Here is a 26457-nt window from a genome sequence, read left to right on the forward strand (position 1 = left end):
ATGGCAAATAAAATTTAGCCTTAAATATATATATTTGATATATATGTAAAAATCAAGAATTCAGCTAGACAGGAAAGAAAACACTGGTAGGAAAGGTGAGAAAGGTAAGAAAGCAGGAATGAGTATGGGCACGTTGAGAGGACAGTGCAGAAGCCAAGAGGGAGGCGGGAAACAACAGCTTGGGGCATTTGGTGCTCCTAGCACAGCCCTGAAGAGATATGTAAGTCTTCAGACTTAGAAAATGAGCTTATGGATGCTGGGGAGAAGGATGGGGGAAAGGATAGCTAGGGAGTCTGGGATGAGCATGCACACACTGCTATATTTAAGATGGGTAACCAACAAGGTCCTACTGTGTAGCACAGGGAATTCTGCTCAGTATTATGTGGCAGACTGGATGGGAGGGGAGTTTGGGAGAGAATGGATATATGGCTGAGTCCCCTCACTGTTCACTTGAAACTGTCAAACATTGTTAATCAGCTATATTCCAATACAAAATAAAAAGTTAAAAAAAATATGTGAATCTCTACAGATTTTTAAGCAAGTCTCATAGTCATGATTTAAGGAGACTAACTTGGGGATCTTGATGGAATGAAATGAAGGCCAGGAGGTGCTGCTTTAGACCAGAGGGGCAGAAATAAAACATGGCGAGGAGAGGGAAGAACCAGGAAAGATGTTGCAGTTTGAGTGAGAAACTTTTAACCTTGGCTTGAAGGATGAAGGGTGAGGGGGGGGGGGTCTTGATCCATGGAAAATGAGTCTTATTTGGTGTATTGAGTCTTCTGCGTACAGCCATAAGACTAAAACCTAGCGTAGAGGTCAGTACCAGACCAGATGGGCTGTCCTCTCAGTTAAAAGGTGGTGGCTCAGCCCTGAACAAGATTTATGAACTCCATCCACTTGTATCATGACCCCAGACAACTTGCTTAACCTCTTTGAACCGCATTTTTAAAATTTTCCAACTGTCAAGCGTTTCGTGAGGAACAAATGAACGAATGGATGGATGTGTGTCTGAAGTTCAAGTTAGAGGTTTTACAAAATAGGTAACAATACTTATTTTTATAATTACATCAAGCTATGTGAATGAATAAGATCTTGGAGGAAGACAGCAAAGAGAGATCCCAGGGTTAAAACTTGGAGGAATTTCACAGTATATCATCCAAAAGGGGAGTCCGTGATGGAGGCAGAAGTAAACTTGAGGAGGTAAGAAACCTTGAAAATGGGGAGTACTTTGGGATGGGCTCTGTATGGAAGAAATTCAGCTGGTAAACATTCATCAGGAGCTTCCCTGGTGGCTCAAATGGTAAATAAAATAAAATAAAATAAAATAAAAAAATCATCTGCCTGCAATGTAGGAGACCTGGGTTCAATCCCTGGGTTGGGAAGATACCCTGGAGGAGGAAATGGCAACCCACTCCAGTATTCTTGCCTGAGAAATCCCAGGGACAGAGGAGCCTGGTGGGCTACAGTTCATGGGATCACCAAGAGTCAGAAACAACTGAGCAACTAACACTTTCACTTCAGACACTCATCAAAAGTGTCCATCTAGAGTTCAGGAATGATAGCATGACTTTCACAGTCAAGAATCTACATGAAATGGAGAAAACATCCTTCTGCAGAGGTCACTCCTTTGACTTGGGAAACCCCCAGACACAATGAAAAGGCCTGAAAGGTGACCACAGGGAACCTGAAATACTGAAGAACTGTCTGAATCCATCCTGAAGAAGGAGCATGTTAACAAGAGAAGGGTAGGCAGCTACCCTACCTAGCTAGCTCCCAACCTCAGTTCACACCCTCCTCTTCTTTCTAATCTGGCCTCCCTGCCTCACTCTTGGTTTCCCCTCCACCCAAGCCCATTCTCCATTTTGTTCCAAAACAAAAATCTGCTCCCGTCATTCATGTGCTCAGATCCCTTCCAGAGTTCCCCATTTCCCCAGGATAGAGGGGGTCTCCTTAGACGAAACCGCTAAGTCCCTCCCACGGCACCCTCTGCCCCCAGTCAGACTCGGGCCGTTTCCCCAACCCACCAGAGGCTCTTATCGCTCTCTGTCCTCGTAAGGATGCTTCTCCTAGGATGCCCTACCCTCTTGGGCTTAACCTGGAAAGCCTTCCTTAAGTCCCGGCTGAGCTATATAACCCTGTGCTTACCCTTGTCACAACAGCCCTTGTCACAGCCTTGAGTAGTTGTTGATAGTCTGACTTCTCATCTTTCTCTGAAAGCCCCTTGAGAGCAGGGACGATCAGTGTCTCTTTTATCCGTACAGTCCCTTCCATACCATATTTTTTCCCCAGGCAAACCCTGATTTCAAGCAGTCTTTCTGGTTGTCAGTTCACTCGTTCCAATTTAGGGCCTTCAAAACACACACCCGTTCTGTAACCCCGAGCCGGGGCGGAAAGAGCCTGGTGGCGAGCGCCTTAGCCGGATCGCGCCACCGGCACCTCCCGGGGCGGCCGCCAGGGGGCGCCGGGCTCTTTGTTTTCTTTTCTGGCCCGGGGTCGGGGCCGGAGGCCTGCAGAGCGCATGCTCTGGGGCAGTTCGCGGCCGGGCCGGCGAGCGGAGGAGTTCCTTGTGGCGGACCTGCAGCGAGGTAGGTCGCGCCAGTCACGCACGGAGGGTCTGGGCGGAGGGCGGCGCGTGGGGCGGGCACAGCCCGGGGGCGCCCGCGGGCGGCGATGGGCCGGGGCCGTTGCCCGCGCGCGTCCGTGTGGCGCGGCGCCGGCCCCACGTGAAGCCAGCGCGGCTGGGAGGCGCGGGTGCGGGCGCTCGGGTCTGCGGCCCCGCGGGGCGCCCGGGAGCCAGCCCGCCCGCCCGGGCCCCGCCTCGCCGAGCGAGGGCCGCGCGGCCCCTCCGCCGCCGCGCCTCGCACGCCCGGCCCGCGCCGCCCGCGGGGGCGGGAGATTCAAACGGCCCGAACGCGGCCGGCCGGGGGTTTGCGCGCGGCCGCGGTGACCTCGGCGCCGGCGGTGCGTAGAGCCGCGCGCCTCCCGGACCGGGGCGGCCGCCCCGGCGGTGCCGCGTTTCCGGAGCGGGAAAGTGATTTTAAAAAGTCCAGCACTGGTTTGGAGAATGCGGTTTGCGGAGTGGGGTGGGAATCCCGCCCGGCAAGGGTCGGATCGAGGAGCTCGAGGGTAGGCTGCCGAGGGTCTGCGTAGGGAGCGAAATCTCAGCGTCAACAGGCACCGCCACGACTGCTGACCGGTGGGAGAGATGTGCCGGGAACTCCGCATCAACTCGTCTGTCAGCAGATTAATCGCTGGCGGTCTCCTCCGTGCCGCGCGTGCAGGGCTGGGGGAAATGGTGAAAGGGCCCCGGGTGGCCGTGATGGAGCTCCCTGCCTCCCCTGGGGAGGCCCATGTGATCCCCAAGGTGTGCCCATGGAGCCGCGGCGCTCGCTGCTCCTCGTGGATATTAACTAAGGTGCTCCAAGTGTGACTTGAGTGCCTATAGCAGAAGTCGAGTGTAGGGAGTGTGGATGGGGAACTCGGACGTTGACGCAAGCCTGGGCAGGAGGATGAGTGATGACTTTCCAGCCGAGGTGACTCTTGGCCAGGGTTTTGAAAGAACAGAGAAGTTATTCAGGCGGACCGAGGGTGGAGGGCTTCTGGCGATCCAGGCAGGGAACACAGCACGTGCAAACGCAGGAAGGTGTGGGTGAGTGTTGTCATCAGAGCTACCACGGTGTTTGTCTGGCGCACAGGGTACCAGGAGAGGAAGAGCAATATGATCGAGCAGGGGCTGGGTCTCCAAAGGTCTGGAGTGCAAGTGCTGGGTGGGGCGGAGAAGGCAGCGACGGTTTTACCCAAGAAGGGCATCAGAGTGGAGTCTGGAAAGGTAAACTAGGAGTTCTCCATGCTCTTGTTGGGAAGCCATCCCAAGAGCAGGAATCCTGTTCAGCTTTGCAGCTGCCTAGTTGGCTACCCCTGGGCCATCCACCTAATCCCCCTGGGCCTGGTCCTTACCTGTAAGATGAAGATAAGAGAGTTACTAATATACTGTAAAGCTGTGGTTCTAACACCTGGGGTAAGGTGTATCCTCATTCTGCTGGGGAAAATAAATGCACTTAAGCCTAGGCTCCCCTCTGTATTTTTGGGCTTCCCTGGTAGCTCCGTTGGTTAAGAATCTGCCTGCGATGGAGGAGACCCAGGTTTGATCCCTGGATGGGCAAGATCCCCTGGAGAAGGAAATGGCAACCCACTCCAGTATTCTTGCCTGGAAAATCCCATGGACAGAGGAGTCCAGCAGGCTACAGTCCATGGGGTCACCAAGAGTCGGACACAACTTAGCGACTTAAACTACCACCACCCCTTCTGTATTGAAGGGGGATCCTGGTAAGGAGCCCTTGGGTGAGGTCTACCAGCTCAGTAACTGACATCAGGCAGGAAGGAGTTGCTCCCCCAGTGTTTGTTGACAGACAAACAGAGCCTCTCTCGTCCCTTCCCTCCCAGGGGACTTCCCTCACAAAGAGATTCTTCAGCCCTTGCATCTGTCTCGCAAGTGTTTGCCTCCTGACATTGGGGTGGCTGGGTGGGGACAGCTGCTGGGGTTGGAGAGGGCGCCGTCTCCTTTTGCAGAGATGAGGTCACAGAGGGTCACAGCAGGAACACAGGGGCCCTGGTAGACTGTCTAGTCTACCAAATGAAAAAACAGGCCTAGGGAGAAGTGGGGATGGGGGATGCTCTGGTCCTGGTGGGGAGTGGTCAGCAGACCTGGGCTGTCATCCCACTTCTGTGTCGCCTGGGCCCCCTTCCCCAGAGCCTTCACTTTCATATCTGTAAATACCAGAATGATCACACCTGTGAGGGCAGGGTGTGAGTATTCCAGGATTGACTGGCACATGTTGTTGTTCAGTCGCTAAGTCATGTCCGACTGTGTAACCCCATGGATTGCAGCATGCCAGGCTCCTCTGTCCTCTGCTATCTCCCAGAGGTTGCTCACATTAATTTCCATTGTGTTGGTGTTGCTATCTAACCATCTCATCCTCTGGTGCCCCCTTCTCCTTTTGCCTTCAATCTTTCCCAACATCGGAGTCTTTTCCAATGAGCCGGTTCTTTGCATCGGGTGCCCAAAGTATTGGAGCTTCAGCTTCAGCATCAGTCCTTCCAATGAATATTCAGGGTTGATCTCCTTTAGAATTGACTGGTTTGGTCTCCTTGCAGTCCACAGGACTCTGGAGGGTCTTTTTCAGCACCATAATTGGAAAGCGTCAGTTCTTCACCTTCAGTTCAGTTCAGTTCAGTTCAGCCACTCAGTCGTGTCCGACTCTTCGCGACCCCATGAATCACAGCATGCCAGGCCTCCCTGTCCATCAACCAACTCCCGGAGTTTACTCAGACCCACGTCCATTGAGTCAGTGATGCCATCCAGCCATCTCATCCTCTGTCGTCCCCTTCTCCTCCTGCCCCCAATCCCTCCCAGCATCAGAGTCTTTTCCAATGAATCAACTCTTCGCATGAGGTGGCCAAAGTACTGGAGTTTCAGCTTCAGCATCATTCCCTCCAAAGAAATCCCAGGGCTGATCTCCTTCAGAATGGACTAGTTGGATCTCCTTGCAGTCCAAGGGACTCTTAAGAGTCTTCTCCAACACCACAGTTCAAAAGCATCAATTCTTCGGCGCTCAGCCTTCTTCATAGTCCAACTCTCACATCCATACATGACCACTGGAAAAACCATAGCCTTGACTAGATGGACCTTTGTTGGCAAAGTAATGTCTCTGCTTTTCAATATGCTATCTAGGTTGGACATAATTTTCCTTTCAAGGAGTAAGTGTCTTTTAATTTCATGGCTGCAGTCACCATCTGCAGTGATTTTGGAGCCCCCAAAAATAAAGTCTGACACTGTTTCCACTGTTTCCCCATCTATTTCCCATGAAGTGATGGGACTGGATGCCATGATCTTCGTTTTCTGAATGTTGAGCTTTAAGCCAACTTTTTCACTCTCCTCTTTCACTTTCATCAAGAGGCTTTTGAGTTCCTCTTCACTTTCTGCCATAAGGGTGGTGTCATCTGCATATCTGAGGTTATTGATATTTCTCCCAGAAATCTTGATTCCAGCTTGTGTTTCTTCCAGTCCAGCGTTTCTCATGATATACTCTGCATATAAGTTAAACAAGCACGGTGATAATATACAGCCTTGACATACTCCTTTTCCTATTTGGAACCAGTCTGTTGTTCCATGTCCAGTTCTAACTGTTGCTTCCTGACCTGCATACAGATTTCTCAAGAGGCAGGTCAGGTGGTCTGGTATTCCCATCTCTTTCAGAATTGTCCACAGTTTATTGTGATCCACACAGTCAAAGGCTTTGGCATAGTCAATAAAGCAGAAATAGATGTTTTTCTGGAACTCTCTTGCTTTTTCCATGATCCAGCGGATGTTGGCAGTTTGACCTCTGGTTCCTCTGCCTTTTCTAAAACCAGCTTGAACATCAGGAAGTTCACGGTTCACATATTGCTGAAGCCTGGCTTGGAGAATTTTGAGCATTACTTTACTAACGTGTGAGATGAGTGCAATTGTGCGGTAGTTTGAGCATTCTTTGGCATTGCCTTTTTTTGGGATTGGAATGAAAACTGACCTTTTCCAGTCCTGTGGCCACTGCTGAGTTTTCCAGATTTGCTGGCATATTGAGTGCAGCACTTTCACAGCATCGTCTTTCAGGATTTGAAAGAGCTCAACTGGAATTCCATCACCTCCACTAGCTTTGTTCGTAGTGATGCTTTCTAAGACCCACTTGACTTCACATTCTAGGATGTCTGGCTCTAGATGAGTGATAACATCATCGTGATTATCTGGGTCGTGAAGATCTTTTTTGTACTGTTCTTCTGTGTATTCTTGCCACCTCTTCTTAATATCTTCTGCTTCTGTTAGGTCCATACCATTTCTGTCCTTTATCGAGCCCATCTTTGCATGAAATGTCCCCTTGGTATCTCTAATTTTCTTGAAGAGATCTCTAGTCTTTCCCATTCTGTTGTTTCCCTCTATTTCTTTGCATTGATCGCTGAGGAAGGCTTTCTTATCTCTTCTTGCTATTCTTTGGAACTCTGCATTCAGATGCTTATATCTTTCCTTTTCTCCTTTGCTTTTCACTTCTCTTCTTTTCACAGCTATTTGTAAGGCCTCCCCAGACAGCCATTTTGCTTTTTTGCATTTCTTTTCCATGGGGATGGTCTTGATCCCTGTCTCCTGTACAATGTCACGAACCTCATTCCATAGTTCATCAGACACTCTATCTTCACCTTAGGAGACTGTTACTGGAAGTTGACTCTGTATCTGACTTACTGAGATTGTATCTCACTCTTCTTCCAGACTGTGAACTCCTTGAAGATGGAAGCTGTGTTTGTCTATTGGGGAGTGAGGGGTGGGGACAAAGACTAAGACTTATACCCAGCCCAGACTCTCGATGTCTAGTTAAGAAAACACACCCAGGGACTTCCCTGGTGGTCCAGTGGTTAAGACACCACATGTCCACTGTAGAGGGCACAGGTTCAATCCCTGGTCAAGGAACTAAGAGAAATTAAAGAAATAAATAAAACCAGAGTGGTTAGAGAGGAAGTCTGTCCAAAGGACTGATTTGTGCGGTAGAAAACATGCATGTGGGTCATGGGTGCAGGGCTCCACCTTTTAGAAGGTGCCTTCTCATCCCCCGCATTGCCTCCGGGATTGTTGATAGACACCGCAGTGCCTGGAGTCCTCCCTTTGAGAGACGAAGACTCTCAAGTTCAAAGGGGACTCAGGTGGGCTGGACTTAAAAGCTGGCGCGCTCTGTACCGCGGCATGGAGCTGTGCTTGTGGTCCTTCCACACGTGCTTCAGCAGATCTGTCGCCCGCCTGGCCCACTCTCCCAGGCCCTCACTGCTTCCGTGTCTCCCCTTTGCTCTCACCCACCGTCTTGTCCCTTTCAGCAGGCTCCCACCCTCTGCTCCTTGCCTTTGGCCAGGTTCATAGGAGATCCTGGGGAGCCCTGTCCAGGCTGCCTCGATCACTGCCTGGACCATGACCTGCCTTTAGCCAACTGTTCTTTTGCTTTTAATTTTAGGTATACCTGGATTCCATTCCTGGCTCTCTTTTCCGGCTGTGCCAACTTAAGCAAGTAAATCTACTTCTCTGCGCCCCAGTTCCCTCAGCTGTTAAATAAGAGTGACAGAGCCCTCTTCAGCTTGTTGTGAGAAGTTAAAGGTTGTTAGAAGGTAGGTGTGGCCAGTGCCCCAAAGAGACTCATCTGAAGGAGCAGACTGGTTAAATAATTATGATCCAAAGTCTGTCCTAATTTCTTGGAGAGAATGATTCCTTTAGGATTGAGAGAGGGATCCGAGGTAGTGTACCAATGGAGGCAACTTTGAGTAGAAGTTCTTGCAGTAGGATAGGGCTGGGGTGGGATGGAGACGCATTGGTATGGAGAGAAGAGTAAGCAGTCTAAGACTGTGAGACGGGAGGGTGTGACAGATAAGATGAGCCCAGAAGTTGTGTCAGTACCAAACCCTGGAGGTCTTTTTAAAAAGATCATGAATGGTAGATTCATTTTTTTTTTTTTTTGGTTAATGATCCATGACACCGAATACCTCCTATAGCCTTTGTTTTTCTGTCTCCACTCCAGGCCTTTCCCATAGCTCAACCCAACAGCAGCACCAATGTGCTGATACCATTCTGTTTTGTTTTGTTTTTTTTTTCACTTAACTTCTTGTTGTGAGTACTTTTCCAAGCTCCTTCTCAGTCTCCCTCCCCAGCAGAGCTGATGGCTGCAGGTCATTCTGATGAGCTGACGGGGAAATATGCCTTTGACGGGACAGGGCCCCAGACCCAGTGAACCAGTGCCAACCTGGCCAAGGGTTATGAGCTGTTTACTGGAAAAAGTGGGTCCCTGGTGTGTCCCACACTCCTTAACCCATCCAGCTCTGCCACCTTAACATCCCTTCTTGATCAGTTCCTGCACACTTCACACTTGACAAAAACCTCAGTCTCTCCACCCTGTTTGTCCCCCAGTCTTCTCAGTAACTGGAAGTCTACCATCTACCTAGTCACTTAAGCCAAAGGCTAGGAGTCCTTGTGTTGGACTAAGTTCATAGGGGGATCAAAGGGGCCCTGCCCAGGATCCCGTGGATTTTTTAGGATGAAATAGTCATTCTGGGTTCCTCCCCCACCCTCATTCCCTACATCTAATCCACTGGCAAAGCAAGCCTGTTTCCTAAATTGTGTATTTTTATTTGTTGCCTCAGACCAAATCATGTCACCAACTTCTCTCATTTGGATGCTTGCAATCGCCTCCTCTTCCAGTCCCTTCCAGAACAATCGTTAATGAGACAGTCTTCTTAACGCTTGTCTGTTTTCCCTACTAGGCCTTGTACGACCCGGCCCCTGCTCCCCTTGTGCCTCTGATCCATCACTGTCCAGCTGCAGCCCTGCTGGTCTCCCCAGGTTCCTGAGCACATCACATGCTTTTGTCCAAGCCTTCCCCTGCTGGCTTTCTGTGCCTAGTATTTCAAGTCTTAGCCCAGATGTCACCTATCTGACCTATATCTCCTCTCCTATCCCAGTTACTCTCTTTTTTTTTTTTATTGTGATAAACAATTCATAACATAAAATTTACCATTGTAGCCATTTTTAACTGTATATGGTTCAGTGGCATTAAATACATCTACACTGTTGTGTCCCTGGAATATTCCTACTATATCACCTTGCCTGTTCAGCAGACCACACTGTCTGTAATAATGCTCTCTCTGCGTGCGCATGTGTTTCTGTCTGTAAGCTCCATGAGAGCAGGTGGAGGGTTAGTTGTCTTCTTCCTTGCTACCCCTGGTCCAGAGCCAAGCAGTGGTAATAAGCATTCATGGCAGTATTGAGTCCATGCTGCTAGGTACCGTGTGCTTGGCACTGCAAAACCCTTCGCAGACATTTCATTCCATCTGGACAGCAGCCCTCGAAGTGGTCATTACATCCCTTTACATGAGGATACACACAGCTCAGAGAGGCCAAACATGGTTGCACAAGCAGGGTTGAGCAAACCACAGCTCTATCCCTGATGCGAAGAGCTGACTCATTGGAAAAGATCCTGATGCTAGGAAAGATTGAAGGCAGGAAAAGGGGATGACAGAGGATGAGATGGTTGGATGGCATCACTGACTCGATGGACATGAGTTTGAGTAAGCTCTGGGAGTTGGTGATGAACAGGGAAGCCTGGCGTGCTGCAGTCCATGCGGTCACAAAGAGTTGGACACGACTGCGCAACTGAACTGAACTGAGTCAGTGATGCTATCTAACCATCTCATCCTCTGCCGCCCCCTTCTCCTTTTACCTTCAGTCTTTCCCAGCATCAGGGGAAAGCAACTGAACTGATCCCAGTGAAGGTGCATTTCTAGTGTGGGAAGAGGGGTCTCAAAGAGGCTGGTTGGAGGGGAGGAGTTGCCACCCTGGGAGAATAAAAGTTGGGTGAAACATAGAACTGCCACCTCAACAAAGTCAAAACTGGGCCAGTCTCAGCCTGTAGAAGCTCAGCCTGCAGAGGCTCAGTCCACACAGCCGTGGGGCATTCTAGGCCTTTGGCTGCTTCCTTGTCTTCGGCACTTTGTTCTCCTCCCCCAGGTCAGCCAGCAGAAATGTGCCTGGAGGTTCCAGGCCGTTGACCTCATGTTCATATACCGTGGAACGTGGAACGGGGAGCTGGAGAGGCTCCAGAGAAGGGTTCTTAGAATTCTCTTGCCATTTATAGCCTTGGTTAAAGTCTCCATCCCTTTTCTATAAAATGAAGGAGAGGTGGTTAGATTAGATTAGCTGTGCCTAAGCACTATCTGGAACAGACCCTAGATGTTTAAACACTAGCATTGATTTATTGAGCCCTTGCTGCTAAGGCACTTCAGTCGTGTCCGACTCTGTGCGACCCCATCAAGCTCCCCCGTCCCTGGGATTCTCCAGGCAAGAACACTGGAGTGGGTTGCCATTTCCTCCTCCAATGCATGAAAGTGAAAAGTGAAAGGGAAATTGTTCAGTCATGTCCGACTCTTAGCGACCCCATGGACTACAGCCTACCAGACTCCATCCAAGGGATTTTCCAGGCAAGAGTACTGGAGTGGGGTGCCATTGCCTTCTCCAATTGAGCCCTTACCCTACCCTGTAATTGTATGTGTGCATGCTAAGTCACTTCAGTCATGTCTGACTCTTTGCGACCCTATGGACTGTAGCCTGCCAGGGTCCTCTGTCCATGGGATTCTCCAGATCAGAATACTGGAGTGGGTTGCCACGACGTCCTCCAGGTGATCTTCCTGACCCAGAGATCGAACCACCCTGTAATTACTTTTACAGTATTAGCTCATTTAGTCATAGTCATAACAATGTGTAGGTACTATTGTTGTTCAGTTGCTCAGTCATGTCTCTTTGCAGCCCCATGGCCTGCAGCACACCAGGCTCCTCTGTCCTCCACTCTCGGAATTTGCTGAAATTCATGTCCGTTGAGTCAGTGACACCACCCTTACAGCAGAAAGCAAAGAAGAACTAAAGAGCCTCTTGATGAAAGTGAAAGAGGAGAGTGAAAAAGTTGGCTTAAAGCTCAACATTCAGAAAAACTAAGATCATGGCATCTGGTCCCATCACTTCATGGCAAATAGATGTGGAAACAGTGGCAGACTTTATTTTGGGGGGCTCCAAAATCATTGCAGATGGTGACAGCAGCCATGAAATTAAAAGACGCTTACTCCTTGGAAGAAAAGTTATGACCAACCTAGACAGCATATTGAAAAGCAGAGACATTACTTTGTCAACAAAGGTCTGTCTAGTCAAGGCTATGGTTTTTCCAGTGGTCATGTATGCATGTGAGAGTTGGACTATAAAGAAAGCTGATCGCCAAAGAGTTGATGCTTTTGAACTGTGGTGTTAGAGAAGACTCTTGAGAGTCCCTTGGGTTGCAAGGAGAGCCAGCCAGTCCATCCTAAAGGGAATCAGTCCTGAATATTCATTGGGAGGACTGATGTTGAAGCTGAAACTCTTAATACTTTGGCCACCTGATGCGAAGAGCTGACTCATTTGAAAAGACCCTGACACTGAGAAAGATTGTACGCTGGGAAAGATTGTACGCGGGAGAAGGGGATGACAGAGGGTGAAATGGTTGGTTGGATGGTATCACTGACTCGATGGACATGAGTTTGAGTAAGCTCCTGGAGGTGGTGATGGACAGAGAAGCCTGGCGTGCTGCAGTCCATGGGGTTGCAAAGAGTTGGACACAACTGAGTGACCGAACTGAACTGAGTCAGTGATGCTATCTAACCATCTCATCCTCTGCCGCCCCCTTCTCCTTTTACCTTTAATCTTTCCCAGCATCAGGGTCTTTTATTTCATGACAGCACTCACCATCCACAGCGATTTTGAGTAATTACTATCTCCATTTTACTGAGGAGAAAACTGAATGGTGAAGAGACTAAGTTACTTTGTCCAAGGTCAGACAGCCAGAAAGTAGCTGAGTACATAGCCTGGCTCCTCTTAACCACTACTTGCTCTACCGCTTTTGCATCTGGATAGCTGCAAATTGCCTGGGCCCTGGTGACTGTTCCAGAGGGATCACAGAGTTTGGGAGCCTTAAGGCTTAGCTGTCTTTCATAACCTTAAAAACCAGGCTCAATAAAGATTTATTTCAGAAACTGCTTATGTGGAGGAAAAAGGGCTTTTGACCCAATTTGGGCTGGGTTGAAATTGAGACACTAGGGCAGAGTGTCTGTTCTCAGTGGCCTTGAGAAGGCAACAGCATTTAGCTGAAGCAAGGAGGCAGTCAGCGCTGACGGCTCAGCTGGCTCAGCTGCCCTGGACCGTGCGAGCTGCCACAACCTTTCGTGTCGCCCAGAGGTGATTTCCTTTCCGCCTTTGTAACAGGCTGTTGTGTGCTAGTATGAGTTCATATACAGTGTTTATCTCTTGTTGGATGGGTTTAAAGGAAAGCCAGGTTCCTCCTAGGAGTGGTGGCATTTTGGATCAAAGAGCACAGATGGTTTTGTTTTTTAAATGTATTTAAATTTTGGCCATGCAGGGTTTTCATTACTGCTTACAGGCGTTCTCTAGTTGCAGTGAGTCTGGCCTACTCTGTTGCGCTGCATGGGCTTCCATTGCAGTGGCTTCTCTCGTGAGTGTGGGCTCTAGGGCATGCAGGCAGAGTAGTTGTGGTGCATGGGCTTAGTTGCCTCACAGCATGTGGAGTCTTCCCGGACCAGGGATTGAACCTGTGTCCCCTGCATTGGCAGGCAGATTCCTAACGACTGGACTGCGGTTGAGAAAGTGGTCTGGGTTGGTTTTATTTAATGAAAATAGCTGTGAGTGTGTGTTTGTGTGGTCTGATTATAACAGTAATGTATCACCAGAGTTACTATGGTTATGTTGGGATTGCAAGGAGTTGTGACGTTCATTGAATGTTCTTCAGTGTTTTAATTTTTTAATAATAAAATTTAAAAATACATGCTGTTTGTATCTTAGATTAAGATATAAAGAAAGAAGTAAAATTTGTCCGTAATCACATTTTCCAGAGGTTACCATTATTAATACTGAATGTATTTCCTTCCATATATTTTTATATGTGTATGCTTTTTCTTTTCCACAAGTAGGATGATGGCCTGTTTTTCAATCTGCTTATGTTACTTGGCAATGATTCAGTAAATAAATCTCTGAAAACATCACTTTCAGTGGCTTCGTACTGTTTTATCATCAGTATTCCACGTATTATTTAGCCAATCCCCTACTCCTAAGTACATGGGTTGCTCCATTTTTTGTTGTTTTTGTTTCTTAATGTTACGAAGAATACAGTAGAGAATATTAGTGGAACTTAATCTTTGGGTTTATTTATTATTTGGTTCTTCTCAGGTAAATTCCGAGAAGTGGAATTGCTAGGCATTTCTTTTCATTTTTTTTAGGGTTTTTGATAAATATTGCCTGAATAGAGCCATTTCTGACATGGAGTCTTTGCCTGGGTTTTTCAGGACAAGAAGATGCCACCCAAGCGTATAGCTAAGAGAAGGTCTCCCCCAGAAGATGCCCTCCCCAAAAGCAAGAAGGTGAAGGGTAAGTTGGCCCTCAGTATGGGTGGCCTCTTGGCATCCCCAGAATCTGGTACTGGGCTCCTTCCTCCCTGAGATTTGAAGCCAAGGGGCCAGGAAGTCCAGGAACTCCACCCAGCTGGAGGGTCTCCTGTAGCTCACTGATTCCCACCCTCTGGGAATGATAAAGGGGCAGAGACTTGCTTAAAAGCACTCAGATACAGGTGAAAAACTAGACCCTACGGCTTTGCCCTAGGCAGTAATGCCTAGTTAAGACCATTGACCTCCAGACTGGGTTCACGTCCTGGCTCTGCCACTTTCTAGCTGTATAGCTGTGGCAAATCACTAACCTCATTCATAAAACGGGCAACCTCACCGGGCTGCCATGAGGAAAATGAGCTCGTTTCCTGGTTAGCATTCGAGAGAAGTGCCTTTGGTCTCCTCTCTGCTCGGACCCTGGAGGGATTCAGGGAGGAGAGCCACCCCCAGTCTGGGAGGGTCGGGGGAGTGTGGACCCACACTCAGACAGTGTCTGTCTTTTGCAGACCCTCGTAACCAGGCAGTGAGGGCCGTTGCTTCCCGCCGTGTTCCAGGCGCCCGCTCCTGCCAAGGTGCCTGCGGGCTGTGCTCTCCTGTCCAGAAGGCCCGACCAGGTGGCTGCCTGCCCAGAGCGCCCTCTGCGCAGCCGCAGCAGTCCTGGCAGCCGTGGCCACACCCCCGGGGGGAGGGGCTGGACGCCATTGGCTGTCCGGGGCTCTGGCGGCCCCGCCCTTCGTTGGCCTGGCAGATGGCCCAGCACTGCACTCTGATTGGCGCGTACCTCTTGCGGTCTCTTACTCCTCCCTTTCCTCTTCAGCTGCGTGTCTGCTCCCCAAAAGAAGTGGAGAGGGGGTCAGTGTGCCTATGTCCAGTGGTTAAGTCACAGCCTGAGGATGGAGACTAGAGACTGTGCTCTGACCATGTAGGCCTCCTTGATGTGGTTTCACCGCAAACTTTACTCGTTATTAGCTCTTATGACACTGTCTAAGGCTCTGTTCCGGAGAAGGCAATGGCACCCCACTCCAGTACTCTTGCCTGGAAAATCCCATGGACGGAGGAGCCTGGTGGGCTCCAGTCCATGGGGTCGCGAAGAGTCGGACACGACTGAGCGACTTCACTTTCACTTTTCACTTTCATGCATTGGAGAAGGAAATGGCAACCCACTCCAGTGTTCTTACCTGGACAATCCCAGAGACCGTGGAGCCTGATGGGCTGCCGTTATGGGGTCGCACAGAGTTGGACACGACTGAAGTGACTTAGCAGCAGCAGCAGCAGCAGCAGCAAGGCTCTGTTCTCCTTTTCTATAAAATGGGAGCCTGAAATGGAAGGCCTATAGCATAATGTGGGGGGCTGCAAATCAATTTAACATTCGTAGAATAAGCAGTGTTAGATGTTATTATGCCCTCTCTGTTAGTTGGTTCCTGACCAAGAACAGCCAATCAGAAAAGCTATCTTGTGCCCCACTTCTCCTCCCCACCTGAATTTTTTTCTCTGTATCAAGTATATTATTGCCATTTCCTTCCACTCACATTAATAATGCGCTTAGGTGGGCACTTTGCTGGTAGTCCAGTGGCTAAGACTCTGCTCCTAGTGAAGGGAGCCAGCGTTCCATTCCTGATCAGGGAACTAGATCCCACGGGCCACAACTAAGGAGCCTGCATGTTGCACTGGGACTGAGCATAGCCAAATAAATAAATACAGATTAAAGAATATGTGGAGTTTTTTGGGTTTTAATTTAAAATTAAAATTCTTTTTATGTGAGTCATATTTTAAAGTCTTCATTGAATTTGTTTCAGTATTGCTTGTTTTGTGTTTTGGTTTTTTGGGTATGAGGCATGTTGGATCTTAGTTCCCCCTCCAAGGATTGAACCTATGCACACCTCTATTGGAAGGCAAAGTCTTAACCACTGGACCACCAGGGAAGTCCCTAATGTGCTCAGTTTTTAATCTTCACAAACATTCGATGAGATAGGTACTTCTCTTACCCTCGTTTCACAGATGAGGACGCTTAGGCTTGGAGAGGTCTAACTAATGTTCTGAGGCAGGGCACGGATTTGAACCCAGGTCTGTGTGATCCCACAGCCTGTGCAGCACCCTCTCCTCTCTCTTGTCATCCTGCACACTCAGGGGCTATCTTCTTTACCCCTCAGTCTCCCATAGGTCCCACGGCACAGAACCAGGTGTGGTGCTGACACTGGGCCAGGGCGACGTGGGCCAGCTGGGGCTGGGCGAGAATGTGATGGAGAGGAAGAAGCCAGCCCTAGTGTCCATTCCAGAAGACATCGTGCAGGCTGAGGCTGGGGGCATGCACACTGTGTGCCTAAGCAAAAGTGGCCAGGTAGGTCAGGGTGGCACCAGACGGGACAGGACCTGGGGCTGGGGGCCTTGGGGAAGGAGCTCTGAACCATATGCATTACTCTGTAGAGATGGAGCTGGCTAGATAAGCAGGGAGTGGCCTAGACAAGAAGATACTGAGAGGCCAGACCTCGCACTAACGGGGACATCCTCTGCACAGGTCTACTCCTTCGGCTGCAATGACGAGGGTGCTCTGGGAAGGGATACGTCAGTGGAGGGCTCAGAGATGGTCCCTGGGAAAGTGGACCTGCAAGAGAAGGTGGTACAGGTGTCAGCAGGAGACAGTCACACAGCAGCCCTCACCGAGGATGGCCGTGTCTTCCTCTGGGGCTCTTTCCGGGTAAGACTGGGTCTGGAGGATGGCTGTGGAGCTGGTGAGCAGAATTAAGTACAGCTGGTGGGGCCCCATCTCCATGCCCGTGTTGTACTTGTGGAGAGATTGAGACCCTGGGAAGGGCTTGGACCGGACCCAGGTTTCTGGTTCTTCATCAGGCCTGTGCACACTACTGACTGTTGCTGTGAATCTGATGTTATGATGTTGTGTGTCATGGAAAAGGAGTGGCTCAGGGATACCTTTGGTCTTCGGCTGAGCCAAGAAGCCTGCTGACACATCTCCTCCCTTTTAACCTTCCTCCTCCGCTTCCCAGTCTCCTTCCACACTTCTCAGAGGCATATTTCAGAATTTTCAAGACAGGAGAGTGTGGTTTAAACAGCAGATTCAGCATTAAAATTGTTTTGGTACTTTGTTATTCAATTTATTTTGAAATGTCAGAAATAAAGGAATCTGATATTTCCTCATTGGAGCTCTTTTAACACATTTTAATGGAGAATTTCAAACATGTAAGAGTAATCAGAATGCTATTTTGAACTCTTATTTACTTGCCTGAACAATTATCAGCTTATGACCAAACTTGTTTGATTTTCACTCCCTTCCATTCCCCAACTCCTTTGTTATATTTTAATGCAAATCACAGACCACTGATTTCACTCATGAGTATTTCACTGTGTGGCCTGGCTCCTGTCTACCTCTCCATGCTCACCTGGCACCAGTGCCCTTCACCACACACCTCTGGGGGGTGTCTGCAAAGCTGGATCTGGCTGGTATGAGACAGGCAGGGCTGGCTGAAAACTGACCCGCCCTTCCCTCCAGGACAATAACGGTGTGATCGGGCTCTTGGAACCCATGAAAAAGAGCATGGTGCCCGTGCAGGTGCAGCTGAGTGTGCCCGTGGTGAAGGTGGCCTCGGGTGAGTCTGGCATCTCGCTCTGGGCAGGAGGTGGAGAACCTTTTGCTGGGTTGGGCCTTACAGACAAGCCCTGCATCTCCTGCTTTCCTCTCACCCTCAGGAAATGACCACTTGGTGATGCTGACAGTTGATGGCGACCTCTATACTTTGGGCTCCGGGGAGCAGGGCCAACTGGGCCGCGTACCTGAATTATTTGCCAATCGTGGTGGCCGTCAGGGCCTTGGTAGGTGTTTGTTTGTTTTTCATTTATTTTTGTCTGTGCTAGGTCTTAATTGCTGCATGGGCTTTTCTCTAGTTGTGGCAAGTGGGGGTTACTCTCTAGTCAACTTCTCATTACAGTGGCTTCTCTTGTTGCGGAGCACAGAGTCTAGGGCACACAGGCGTCAGTAATCATAGCTCATGGGCTCAGTAGTTGTGGCTCCCAGGCTCTCGAGCACAGGCTCAGTAGTTTTGGCTCATGAGCTTACGGCATGTGGGATCTTCTGGGATCAGGGATTGAACCCAAGCTTCCTGCACTGGCAGGCAGATTCGTTACCACTGAGCCACCAGGGAAGCCCCTTGGTAGGTGTTTTGCTGATTTAGTTTCAGTTTATGTTCAAAGGATTCGTTAACAAAAGAAACCACTCATCACACACAAACAAGATGTTGTTGGTTTCACCTGTGCATCACAAGATTTCGTCTGACCTCAGGGCGTTGGCCAGACCTCCAGGGGCTTAAGAAATTCCAAGACCCACTCCCTTTTTTAAGCGCCACTGGACTTACTGGTAACAATTGGTGTGTTCACAAGTAGGCATATAGTCCAAGCAGGGTCCAGGCAAGGTCAGATGTCAGTCAGAGGCCTGCTCCCCTACTTCTGAAGCCCGAACACGACTACCTCCATTTTAATTTCTCTTAAAGTAGGTAGCTTAGGTTCCTCTGGTGGGGCAAGTTGGCAAGCCATCCCCTGCTGAAGGTCAAAGGCAGAAGGGATTCTCTTGTGTTCAGGCTTGCATCGGGTGGACCTGCAGTGATAGTTGAGGAATCCCCAGACTACCTCAGAGTTGAATCTTGGCTCTACCCCTTACTGGCCATGGGCCCCCAGACACAGTTTCCCTATCTCTAAACTACCTGCCTCACTGGGTTGTTGTGAAGTGCACAGAGTTCATATAGAAGGCTGTCTGACAGCGTAAGTCCCATATAAATGTTACCTCTCTGGCTGTGGGGGTCTGAGTGAGGCACCTGGCCTCTGTTGGCCTCAGTTTCCTCTTCTGTATTCTACAGAGAAGAGTCCCTGCTTAGGCTCCCTGTGAGGGCTTCAGCAGTAAAGGAGACACAGTGGGGCAGAGGGGAGAGGCCGTGTGTGTGCCACTGACCCTGACCTTCTCTCTGCCTGCAGAACGACTCCTGGTCCCCAAGTGTGTGATGCTGAAATCCAGGGGAAGCCGGGGCCATGTCAGGTTCCAGGATGCCTTCTGCGGTGCCTACTTTACCTTCGCCATCTCCTCCGAGGGCCATGTATATGGCTTTGGCCTCTCCAACTACCATCAACTTGGTGGGTCCCAGAGTGACTTGGGTTGCAATCCCGCCTCCACCACTCACTCATTGTGTCCCCTCCGTGTGGGGGTCACCTAACCGCTCAGAGCCTCAGTTGTTGTTTTGAGTATTTATTTATGTATTTTTGGTTGTGCTGGGTCTTTGTTGCTGCACTGCGGCTTTCTCTAGTTGTGATGAGCGGATGTGATGAGGGAAGGGATAAAGAAGGCAATTCCTTGGACAGTGTCACCCCTGACAGCCCCATCCTGGCCTTTCCCCCCCAGGAACCCAAGGCACAGAATCCTGTTTTGTACCTCAGAACCTAACATCCTTCAAGAACTCCACCAAGTCCTGGGTGGGCTTCTCCGGGGGCCAGCACCATACTGTCTGCATGGATTCAGAAGGTAGGGGGTCTAGACCTCTCTCTGGGGTGAGGGTGGAGTGTTCCCTGGGCACAGGTCTGGCCCCACTCCGTAAACAACAGTGCTTGGAACCTGGGCCTGTTCCATGGATTGGGCTAACTGTGGGTCCATGAGGGTCACCCCACCCACCAGCATCCTGGTGGTCTTCTACCTGGGAGTTAAGTGGGGCCTGTGGAGGTTCTTCCAGGCTTCCCTCCACACTGAAAGAGATGCTGCAGATCTCACCACCACCTTGGGATTGGGGGACCCGCTCCCATGGATATCAGTGCCCACCCGGCCTACCTGGATCATGCCGTCTGCTATTCTTCGTCTCTCTCCCTCCTCCCACAGGAAAAGCATACAGCCTGGGCCGGGCTGAGTATGGGCGGCTGGGCCTTGGGGAAGGTGCTGAGGAGAAGAGCGTACCCACCCTGATCCCCAGGCTGCCCACGGTCTCCTCAGTGGCTTGTGGAGCTTCTGTGGGGTATGCTGTGACCAAGGATGGTGAGTGGGACCGCCCACAGTCGGTCTGGTTGGGGTCTGGGGGTCATGATTCTTAGCAGAGTGCCTGGCAGGTTCCATTGCCCACCATTCTATGGAACTAAGATGTGGGAAGCAGTATTTGTGATGACGTTGTTTTTGTCCTGATAGAAGTTCTGGCTTCGATGACATAAAGTGGGTAAACACATTATTAAAATTATTTTAATGTGTTGGAGCCAAGGGGATATATTAATTACTGAGGCCCACATAGGCAAGGCTTCCTGGGTGGCTCAGTGGTAAAGAATCTACCTGCCAGTGCAAGAGATACAGGAGTTGTGGGTTCGATCCCTGAGTCGGGAAGATCCCCTGGAGAAGGAAATGGCAATGCACTCCAGTATTCTTGCCTGGAAATTCCCATGGACAGAGGAGCCTGGTGGTCACAGTCCATGGAGTCACGAAGAGTCAGATACAACTGAACACACAGGCACGGACAGGCAGGACTGGAACCCAGGTCTCCAGACTCCTCACACAGGCATGCCTTTACATTTATATCTTGGTGACCCTTTTTTTATACCAACTAGTAACTGCCAGCTTCCCAGGGAGTTGTACTTAAAATATCATTAGGAGAAAGAAAGCTTAGTAGTTGGGGTCCTGGCAAGCACAGCAGAGGGGGGTGTGGACAAGTTGTTGCCAAAGCCTGAGGGAGCAGACTTGGAGGCCTTGAGAAAGCGGGCTGGCAGAGGTGCTGGATCCGGGACTGTCCAGAAGGAGTTCCTGGGGAAGTGGGGCTCACCGCACCTTGAAGGATTAGTCCTTAATGGTAAGGAAAGGAGAACGTCCAGAACAGTCTCAAAGGCAGGTGGTTCAGGGAATGGAGGTGATGTAGGGGTTTGGGGAATGACCAGTCATTGTCAGGCCTTGAAAGGTCTGCCTGGGAGCAGGGAGAAGTCTTTGTCAATGCATAAGGGCTGTGGTCTCTGGTTGACAAAGCTCTTTTTTGTCCATCATCTCCTTGCCTCCTCCCAGCTTCTCTGAACTCCCCGGAGGCTGGGACATTGCCAGGCTGCCTCAGGCCAAGCCCAGAAGGCACCCTCATGTGCCAGGCTTCTCACTCTGCAGAAGAAAGCTGGGGCTGGGGATCCTCGAGACAGCTGCCCCTGTTTCTTTCCCCTATAGGTCGTGTTTTCGCCTGGGGCATGGGCACCAACTACCAACTGGGCACGGGACAGGACGAAGATGCCTGGAGCCCCGTGGAGATGACAGGCAAACAGCTGGAGAACCGGGTGGTCTTAACTGTGTCCAGCGGGGGCCAGCACACAGTCTTACTAGTCAAGGACAAGGAACAGAGCTGGTGAAGCCTGTGAGGGCCTGGTTCCTGGCCCCCCCAACCTCCCTCTTGGAACAGGGAAGCCGTGACGACTGCGTGTTCCAGCAGGCCTCTCCCAGCCCCAAGTACTCTGTCACCTCCTGCCTTTTCCTCATCAGCAGAACAGAACCCTTCTCCCCTTTATGCCCCCCTCTTTTCTGGAATCATCCTGGGACCTACAGGATGAGGGTGGGATAGATGGAAGAGAGGGGAGGGGTTTTTATCAGAAAGAACATTGCTCACCCCACAGCCATATGGTCAGACCTTCCTGCTCATCCCTACTTCTATGGCACTGGCTGACCCTGGTTTTGCCTCTCCAAAACCAAAACTTCCTCCCCTGCGTGTTTGGTGCCCAGATAACGCTGAGAAGTCAGGCTCCATCAAGCCCCGCTCTAGTCCTGTGCCACTCTTCCTGTCCTTCACAACCCACAGGCGGACACACGGTACAGTCGTCAGACCCAGCTGTCATGGACCTATGCCTGGGGGAAACTGGAGAAGGGGAAGGCTACCCAGCCATGGGCAACCCCAAGCCAAATATTTGGCCCTGAACAGGTGCCCATGGGGCAAAAAGGAAAACAGGGCTCCTCTGTTTGATCAAGAAAAAAGCCAATCCACCTTTCTCCCAGAAGCACAAAGCATTCTGTCCTTCAGGCCTTGTCTGCAGTCTCCCCCATCCATCCTGCCTCACCTGCAGCCAAGGGCCTGAAATCTGGAAAGGCAGCTGTGCCTGCAGGGCAGGACTTGTGGGGAGAGGGGAAGGAGGGCTTTATAAACAAACTTAAAGCAATATTGAGAGTGAAGGGAGGGGGGGGAAGAGGGTTGGAGGGGTAGAGGCTGGTCTCCAGAAAGGGAAACAGCAGCATGTACAGTGGCAGAAAAAACAGGAAAGGGTTTTGATTTTCTTTTTTTTAAATGTAAAGTATTTTGGAGGAGAGAGTGAAATCTTTTAACACTTTGAATAAATTTAGAGTTTTATAAAACAGGCCACTTATTTTCTACACACTCCCTGCTTTTTTAAGGGAGCACCTGCTGTGTTGGGAAGGGCAGAATGACCCCATGCCTGTAGACCTGGGGAAGACTAGGACTTCAGTGATGTCAAGAACTCCTGGTATGTGCCAGCTGTTCATTTTTTGTTATTTGTTGTTTTGTTTTTGTTTTTTCTTTTTGTATGAAACAGTGGCTGTTCTAGACAAATCAAAATGAGTTGATTGGTTTTTCTTAGGTATTTATGTTTCAAGAATCACTGGATTTTTAAAAAATTATATTGTACAGTATGTGAGACATGGGGTGGATCTTTTTAATATCCTAATTTGAAACCAAGATTTTTGAGTACAATACATCTCTAGAGATACTTACACTAAGTTTAATGATGTATCATATCAAAAGCTAGTGTAACTGATTAAACATGATTAACTGCACAATAACAACTTATGCATAATGGTGTAGATTTTCACAGGCATTTGAGCAACCAAGTCACATAAAGCTGACCTGTCCAGTATGGTGGTCAATAGCTACTTGTGGTTATTTAGATTTAATTTAAATTTGTAAAAATGTAAAATGAACTTCCTCAATTTTATTAGCCATATTGCAAGTCCTCAGTAGTCAAAAGCAGCTAGTGCCTATGGTTTGGGGGCTATGCAAATACAGAAATTTATAGAACATTTCTATAATTGCAGAAAGTCACAGTGGACAGTGCTAATATAGGAGGTCTAAATATGTACAGCAGGGAAGTTTTATTAGTGCCAGGAGGATTCTTGATGTCAGCTACTCTTGGAAAAATGAATATGATGTAAAGTAACTTAAAATGTTTTCTGTGATTGTTTTTTCCTCGAACTTTTAGTTTCAATGCAGGTCCTATCCTGATTAGAAATGGACTTCTAGAAGGAAAAAAAATCACAACTTTCGACTTTAATATTTTCACTGTAGAGAGGCACTGTGTGTCTGCTCTTCCTTCCCCTGCCCCCCAAAAAAGTCCATTTGGATTAGATTTATTGAAGCTTTCCCTTTTGACATACAGCAGATTGAAAGTACTTTCTCCTTAAAAACCACTCTTGTGGATTGAGACTTAATGGCCCAGGCACTGTACTGAGCACTTTGCATACAATAATAGCTCATTTCATCCTCACATCAGCCTTGTGAAGTCGGAACTGCTGTCCCTCAGGAAAATGTCCCTGGGAGTTCAAGTGACTAACTTGAGATCTAGCTGCCTTTCTTTTCCTTGTATTGTAATGAAAGTCACTCAGTCGTGTCCGACTCTTTGGGACCCCGTAGGCTATACAGTCTGTGGAATTCTCCAGGCCAGAATACTGGAGTGGGTAGCCTTTCCCTTCTCCAGGGGATCTTCCCAACCCAGGGATTGAATCCAGGTTTCCCACATTGCAGGTGGATTCTTTATCTAGCTGAGCCACAAGGGAAGCCAAAGAGTACTAGAGTGGGTAGCCTATCCTTTCTGCATCAGATCTTCCCAACCCAGGAATTAAGCTGGGGTATCCTGCATTGCAGGTGGATTCTTTATCAACTGAGCTATCAGTGAAGCCCTGATATGTATTGTATGTAACAGTTATAAAGCTCTCTGTAGGTGCTTTATGTATATTAGAAAAGTATCAGGCACAAAGTAAAGGCTCCACAAGCCTTTGCTGTTACAACCGTTGCACATTTCAAAATTCCCTGTGGTTCATAATTGCCTTGTTTTTTCACTTGCTTACTTTTTTGGTATAAGTGTTGTTCAATAATTCAGTGTCATAGTCTATCAGAAGTATGAATCTCCTTTTTTACGTTCAAACGTGTCAAGTACTCTTAAGTTTTACCTTTTCCCCTATCCTCCTCCAACCTGGATTGACTACCGCAAAACAAATGTAATCACCACATATGGCTCAGCTGTAAATACTATTTACAATCATAATAATGTAGTACAATTAACAAATTGCAATCAGAAGACGGAAAAGTGTGTATGTCTGAGGGGACGTCCCTAAAATATCTGAAACTACAAATGAATAGAAATTATATTATTGAGGGCTTCCCTGGCGGCTCAGTGGTAAAGAACCTGTCTGCCAATGCAGGAGACACCGGTTTGATCCCTGTTGCTGGAAGATCCCTCGTACTGCAGAGCAACTAAGCCCCCGCCACAACTATCAAGCCTGTGCTCTAGAGTCCTGCGGCCCCAACTACTGAAGCCCTCGTGCCCTAGGGCCTGTGCTCCACAACAAGAGAAGCTACCACAGTGAGAAGCCTGTGCGCTACAACTAGAGCGTAGCCTCCACTCTCCACAACTGGAGAAAAGCCGGCACAGCAACGAAGACCCAGGACAGTCAAATTGTCTTTTAAAGTATATTATTTAGAAATACACATATTTTAGGGAAAAGGTTGGGATAAGGGATAGGTAGGGTAAGGGACAGCTGTTTATTGTTTGACATAAAATTAATTTTTTTTCCGGTGTCTCAGTTCAGTCGCTCAGTTGTGTCTGACTCTGCAACCGCATGGACTGCAGCACCCCAGACTTCCCTGTCTATTACCAACCCCTGGAGCTTGCTCAAATTCATGTCCATCGAGTCTGTGATGCCATCCAACCATCTCATCCTCTGTCCCCTTCTGCCTTCAAGCTTTCCTAGCATCAGGGACTTTTCCAGTGAGTCATTTCTTCGAATCAGGTGCATCAGTCCTTGCAATGAATATTCAGGACTGATTTCCTTTAGGACTGACGGGTTTGATCTTGCAGTCCAAGGGACTCTTGAGAGTCTTCTCCAACACCACAATTCAAAAGCATTGATTCTTCGGCGCTTAGCCTTATGGTCCAACTCTCAGATCCATACATGACTACTGGAAAAACCAGAGTTTTGACTATATGGACCTTTGTTGGTGAAATACTCCTTGGAAGAAAAGCTATGACCAACCTAGACAGCATATTAAAAAGCAGAGACATTACTTTGCCAACAAAGACGTCTAACATATCCCCGACATTCTTGTGGAAATTTGATTAGAAACAGCAAAGAAGGAATCCTGTCTGATAAAACTTACATTCTAAATTAAAAATAAATATGTAAAAATCTTCCACATGTAAAATGAAATTTAAAAATAGTAAGCAAAAAGCACAGGGGTTGGTAGGTAGTGCTATTTATCAGTTATAATTCTAAGGCCTCCAACTGCCGTGTTGGAGGACTTATTAGAAGCCAGCATTAGGCCAAATGTTTTCCCAACTTGTCATTTTCTCCTCACAACAAACACAGTTTGGGACTTCGCTGGCAGGCCAGTGGTGAAGACAATTCCAATGCAGGGGGCATGGGTTTGATCCCTGGTCTGGGAATTGAGATCCTACATGCCACACTGCTTGGCCAAGCAAAACATGGCACGAGGTGAAGTGAAGTCATTCAGTTGTGTCCGACTCTTTGCGACCCCATGGACTGTAGCCTCCCAGGCTCCTCAGTCCGTGGGATTTTCCAGGCAGGAGTCCTGGAGTGGGTGCCTCAAGGTAAGCACTGCTCTTTGTTGTTGGTTAGTTGCTAACTCGAGTTCGACTCTTCGACCCTTTGGACTATAGCCCGCCAGGTTCCTCCTTCCGTGGTATTTCTTTTTTTTCTTTTTTTTTTTTTCTTCCGTGGTATTTCCCAGGCAAGAACACTGGAGAGGGTTGCCATTTCCTTCTCCAGGGGATCTTCCCCATATACAGATGGAACCTGTGTCTCCTGCACTGGCCAGTGGATTCTTTACCACTGAGCTGGCAGGGGAACCAAGTGCTACTGTTACCCAAAATAGTGAGGAGGGCTTGGATTTGGGCTCTATTTGTTCGAGTCTATAGTCAAAGCACCTAAAGACTACAGTACTGTGGAAGTGAATAGAAAAAAACTGGAAATTTGGCAACTTGTGATTGGATTTAAAGCTGGATCCACCAGAGCTTGACTTTGGGTCCAAACACCCCAAATTTGGGATTTATATACTGTCAAGGAAGGGCTCAAGTGGCCCATCAGCCCAGAAGGAGCCTCGGAAATGGATCCTCAAGCACTTGGAGTGACTTTCACACCTGGAGATAACAATTCTCATAGAAGTTTCACATTCTAGGAAATGGGTATTA

The 26457-nt window shown here is 48.9% G+C and overlaps 1 protein-coding gene across 8 annotated transcripts; it reads left to right on the top strand.

The window, feature by feature from the left end:
- Window positions 1-2492: 2492 nt before the first annotated feature.
- RCC1 (regulator of chromosome condensation 1) lies at window positions 2493-25420 on the top strand. 8 transcript variants are annotated; one of them, XR_011467055.1, is made up of 13 exons: window positions 2493-2585; window positions 8028-8178; window positions 13936-14017; window positions 14538-14645; window positions 16182-16369; window positions 16547-16726; window positions 17537-17633; window positions 17734-17856; window positions 19009-19164; window positions 19430-19549; window positions 19898-20050; window positions 21203-22500; window positions 24452-25397. XR_011467055.1 is itself a non-coding variant. In XM_070384058.1 (12 exons), exons 3-12 carry the CDS (start codon window positions 13945-13947, stop codon window positions 21379-21381), a joined length of 1377 nt encoding a protein of 458 aa, XP_070240159.1. In that variant the 5' UTR covers window positions 2493-2585; window positions 8028-8178; window positions 13936-13944; the 3' UTR covers window positions 21382-25419. The 8 variants fall into 8 exon arrangements, 7 of the variants coding, with proteins under 7 accessions (XP_070240159.1, XP_070240182.1, XP_070240188.1 ...); XM_070384058.1 differs by having other exon boundaries at window positions 21203-25419; XM_070384081.1 differs by having other exon boundaries at window positions 14538-14603; window positions 21203-25416.
- Window positions 25421-26457: the final 1037 nt, after the last annotated feature.

The sequence above is a fragment of the Bos mutus genome, chromosome 2, assembly GCF_027580195.1.
Source record: "Bos mutus isolate GX-2022 chromosome 2, NWIPB_WYAK_1.1, whole genome shotgun sequence".
In the NCBI taxonomy this organism is placed as follows: Eukaryota; Metazoa; Chordata; class Mammalia; order Artiodactyla; family Bovidae; genus Bos; species Bos mutus.

Coding starts and splice junctions, on each gene's coding strand:
- RCC1 (XM_070384058.1), top strand. CDS start 13,945: ATGCCACCCAAGCGTATAGCTAAGAGAAGGTCTCCCCCAGAAGATGCC. Junction 14,646..16,181: donor TGTCCAGAAGGCCCGACCAG/GTGGCTGCCTGC, acceptor TTTACCCCTCAG/TCTCCCATAGGTCCCACGGC. Junction 17,857..19,008: donor TGGTGGCCGTCAGGGCCTTG/GTAGGTGTTTGT, acceptor CTCTGCCTGCAG/AACGACTCCTGGTCCCCAAG.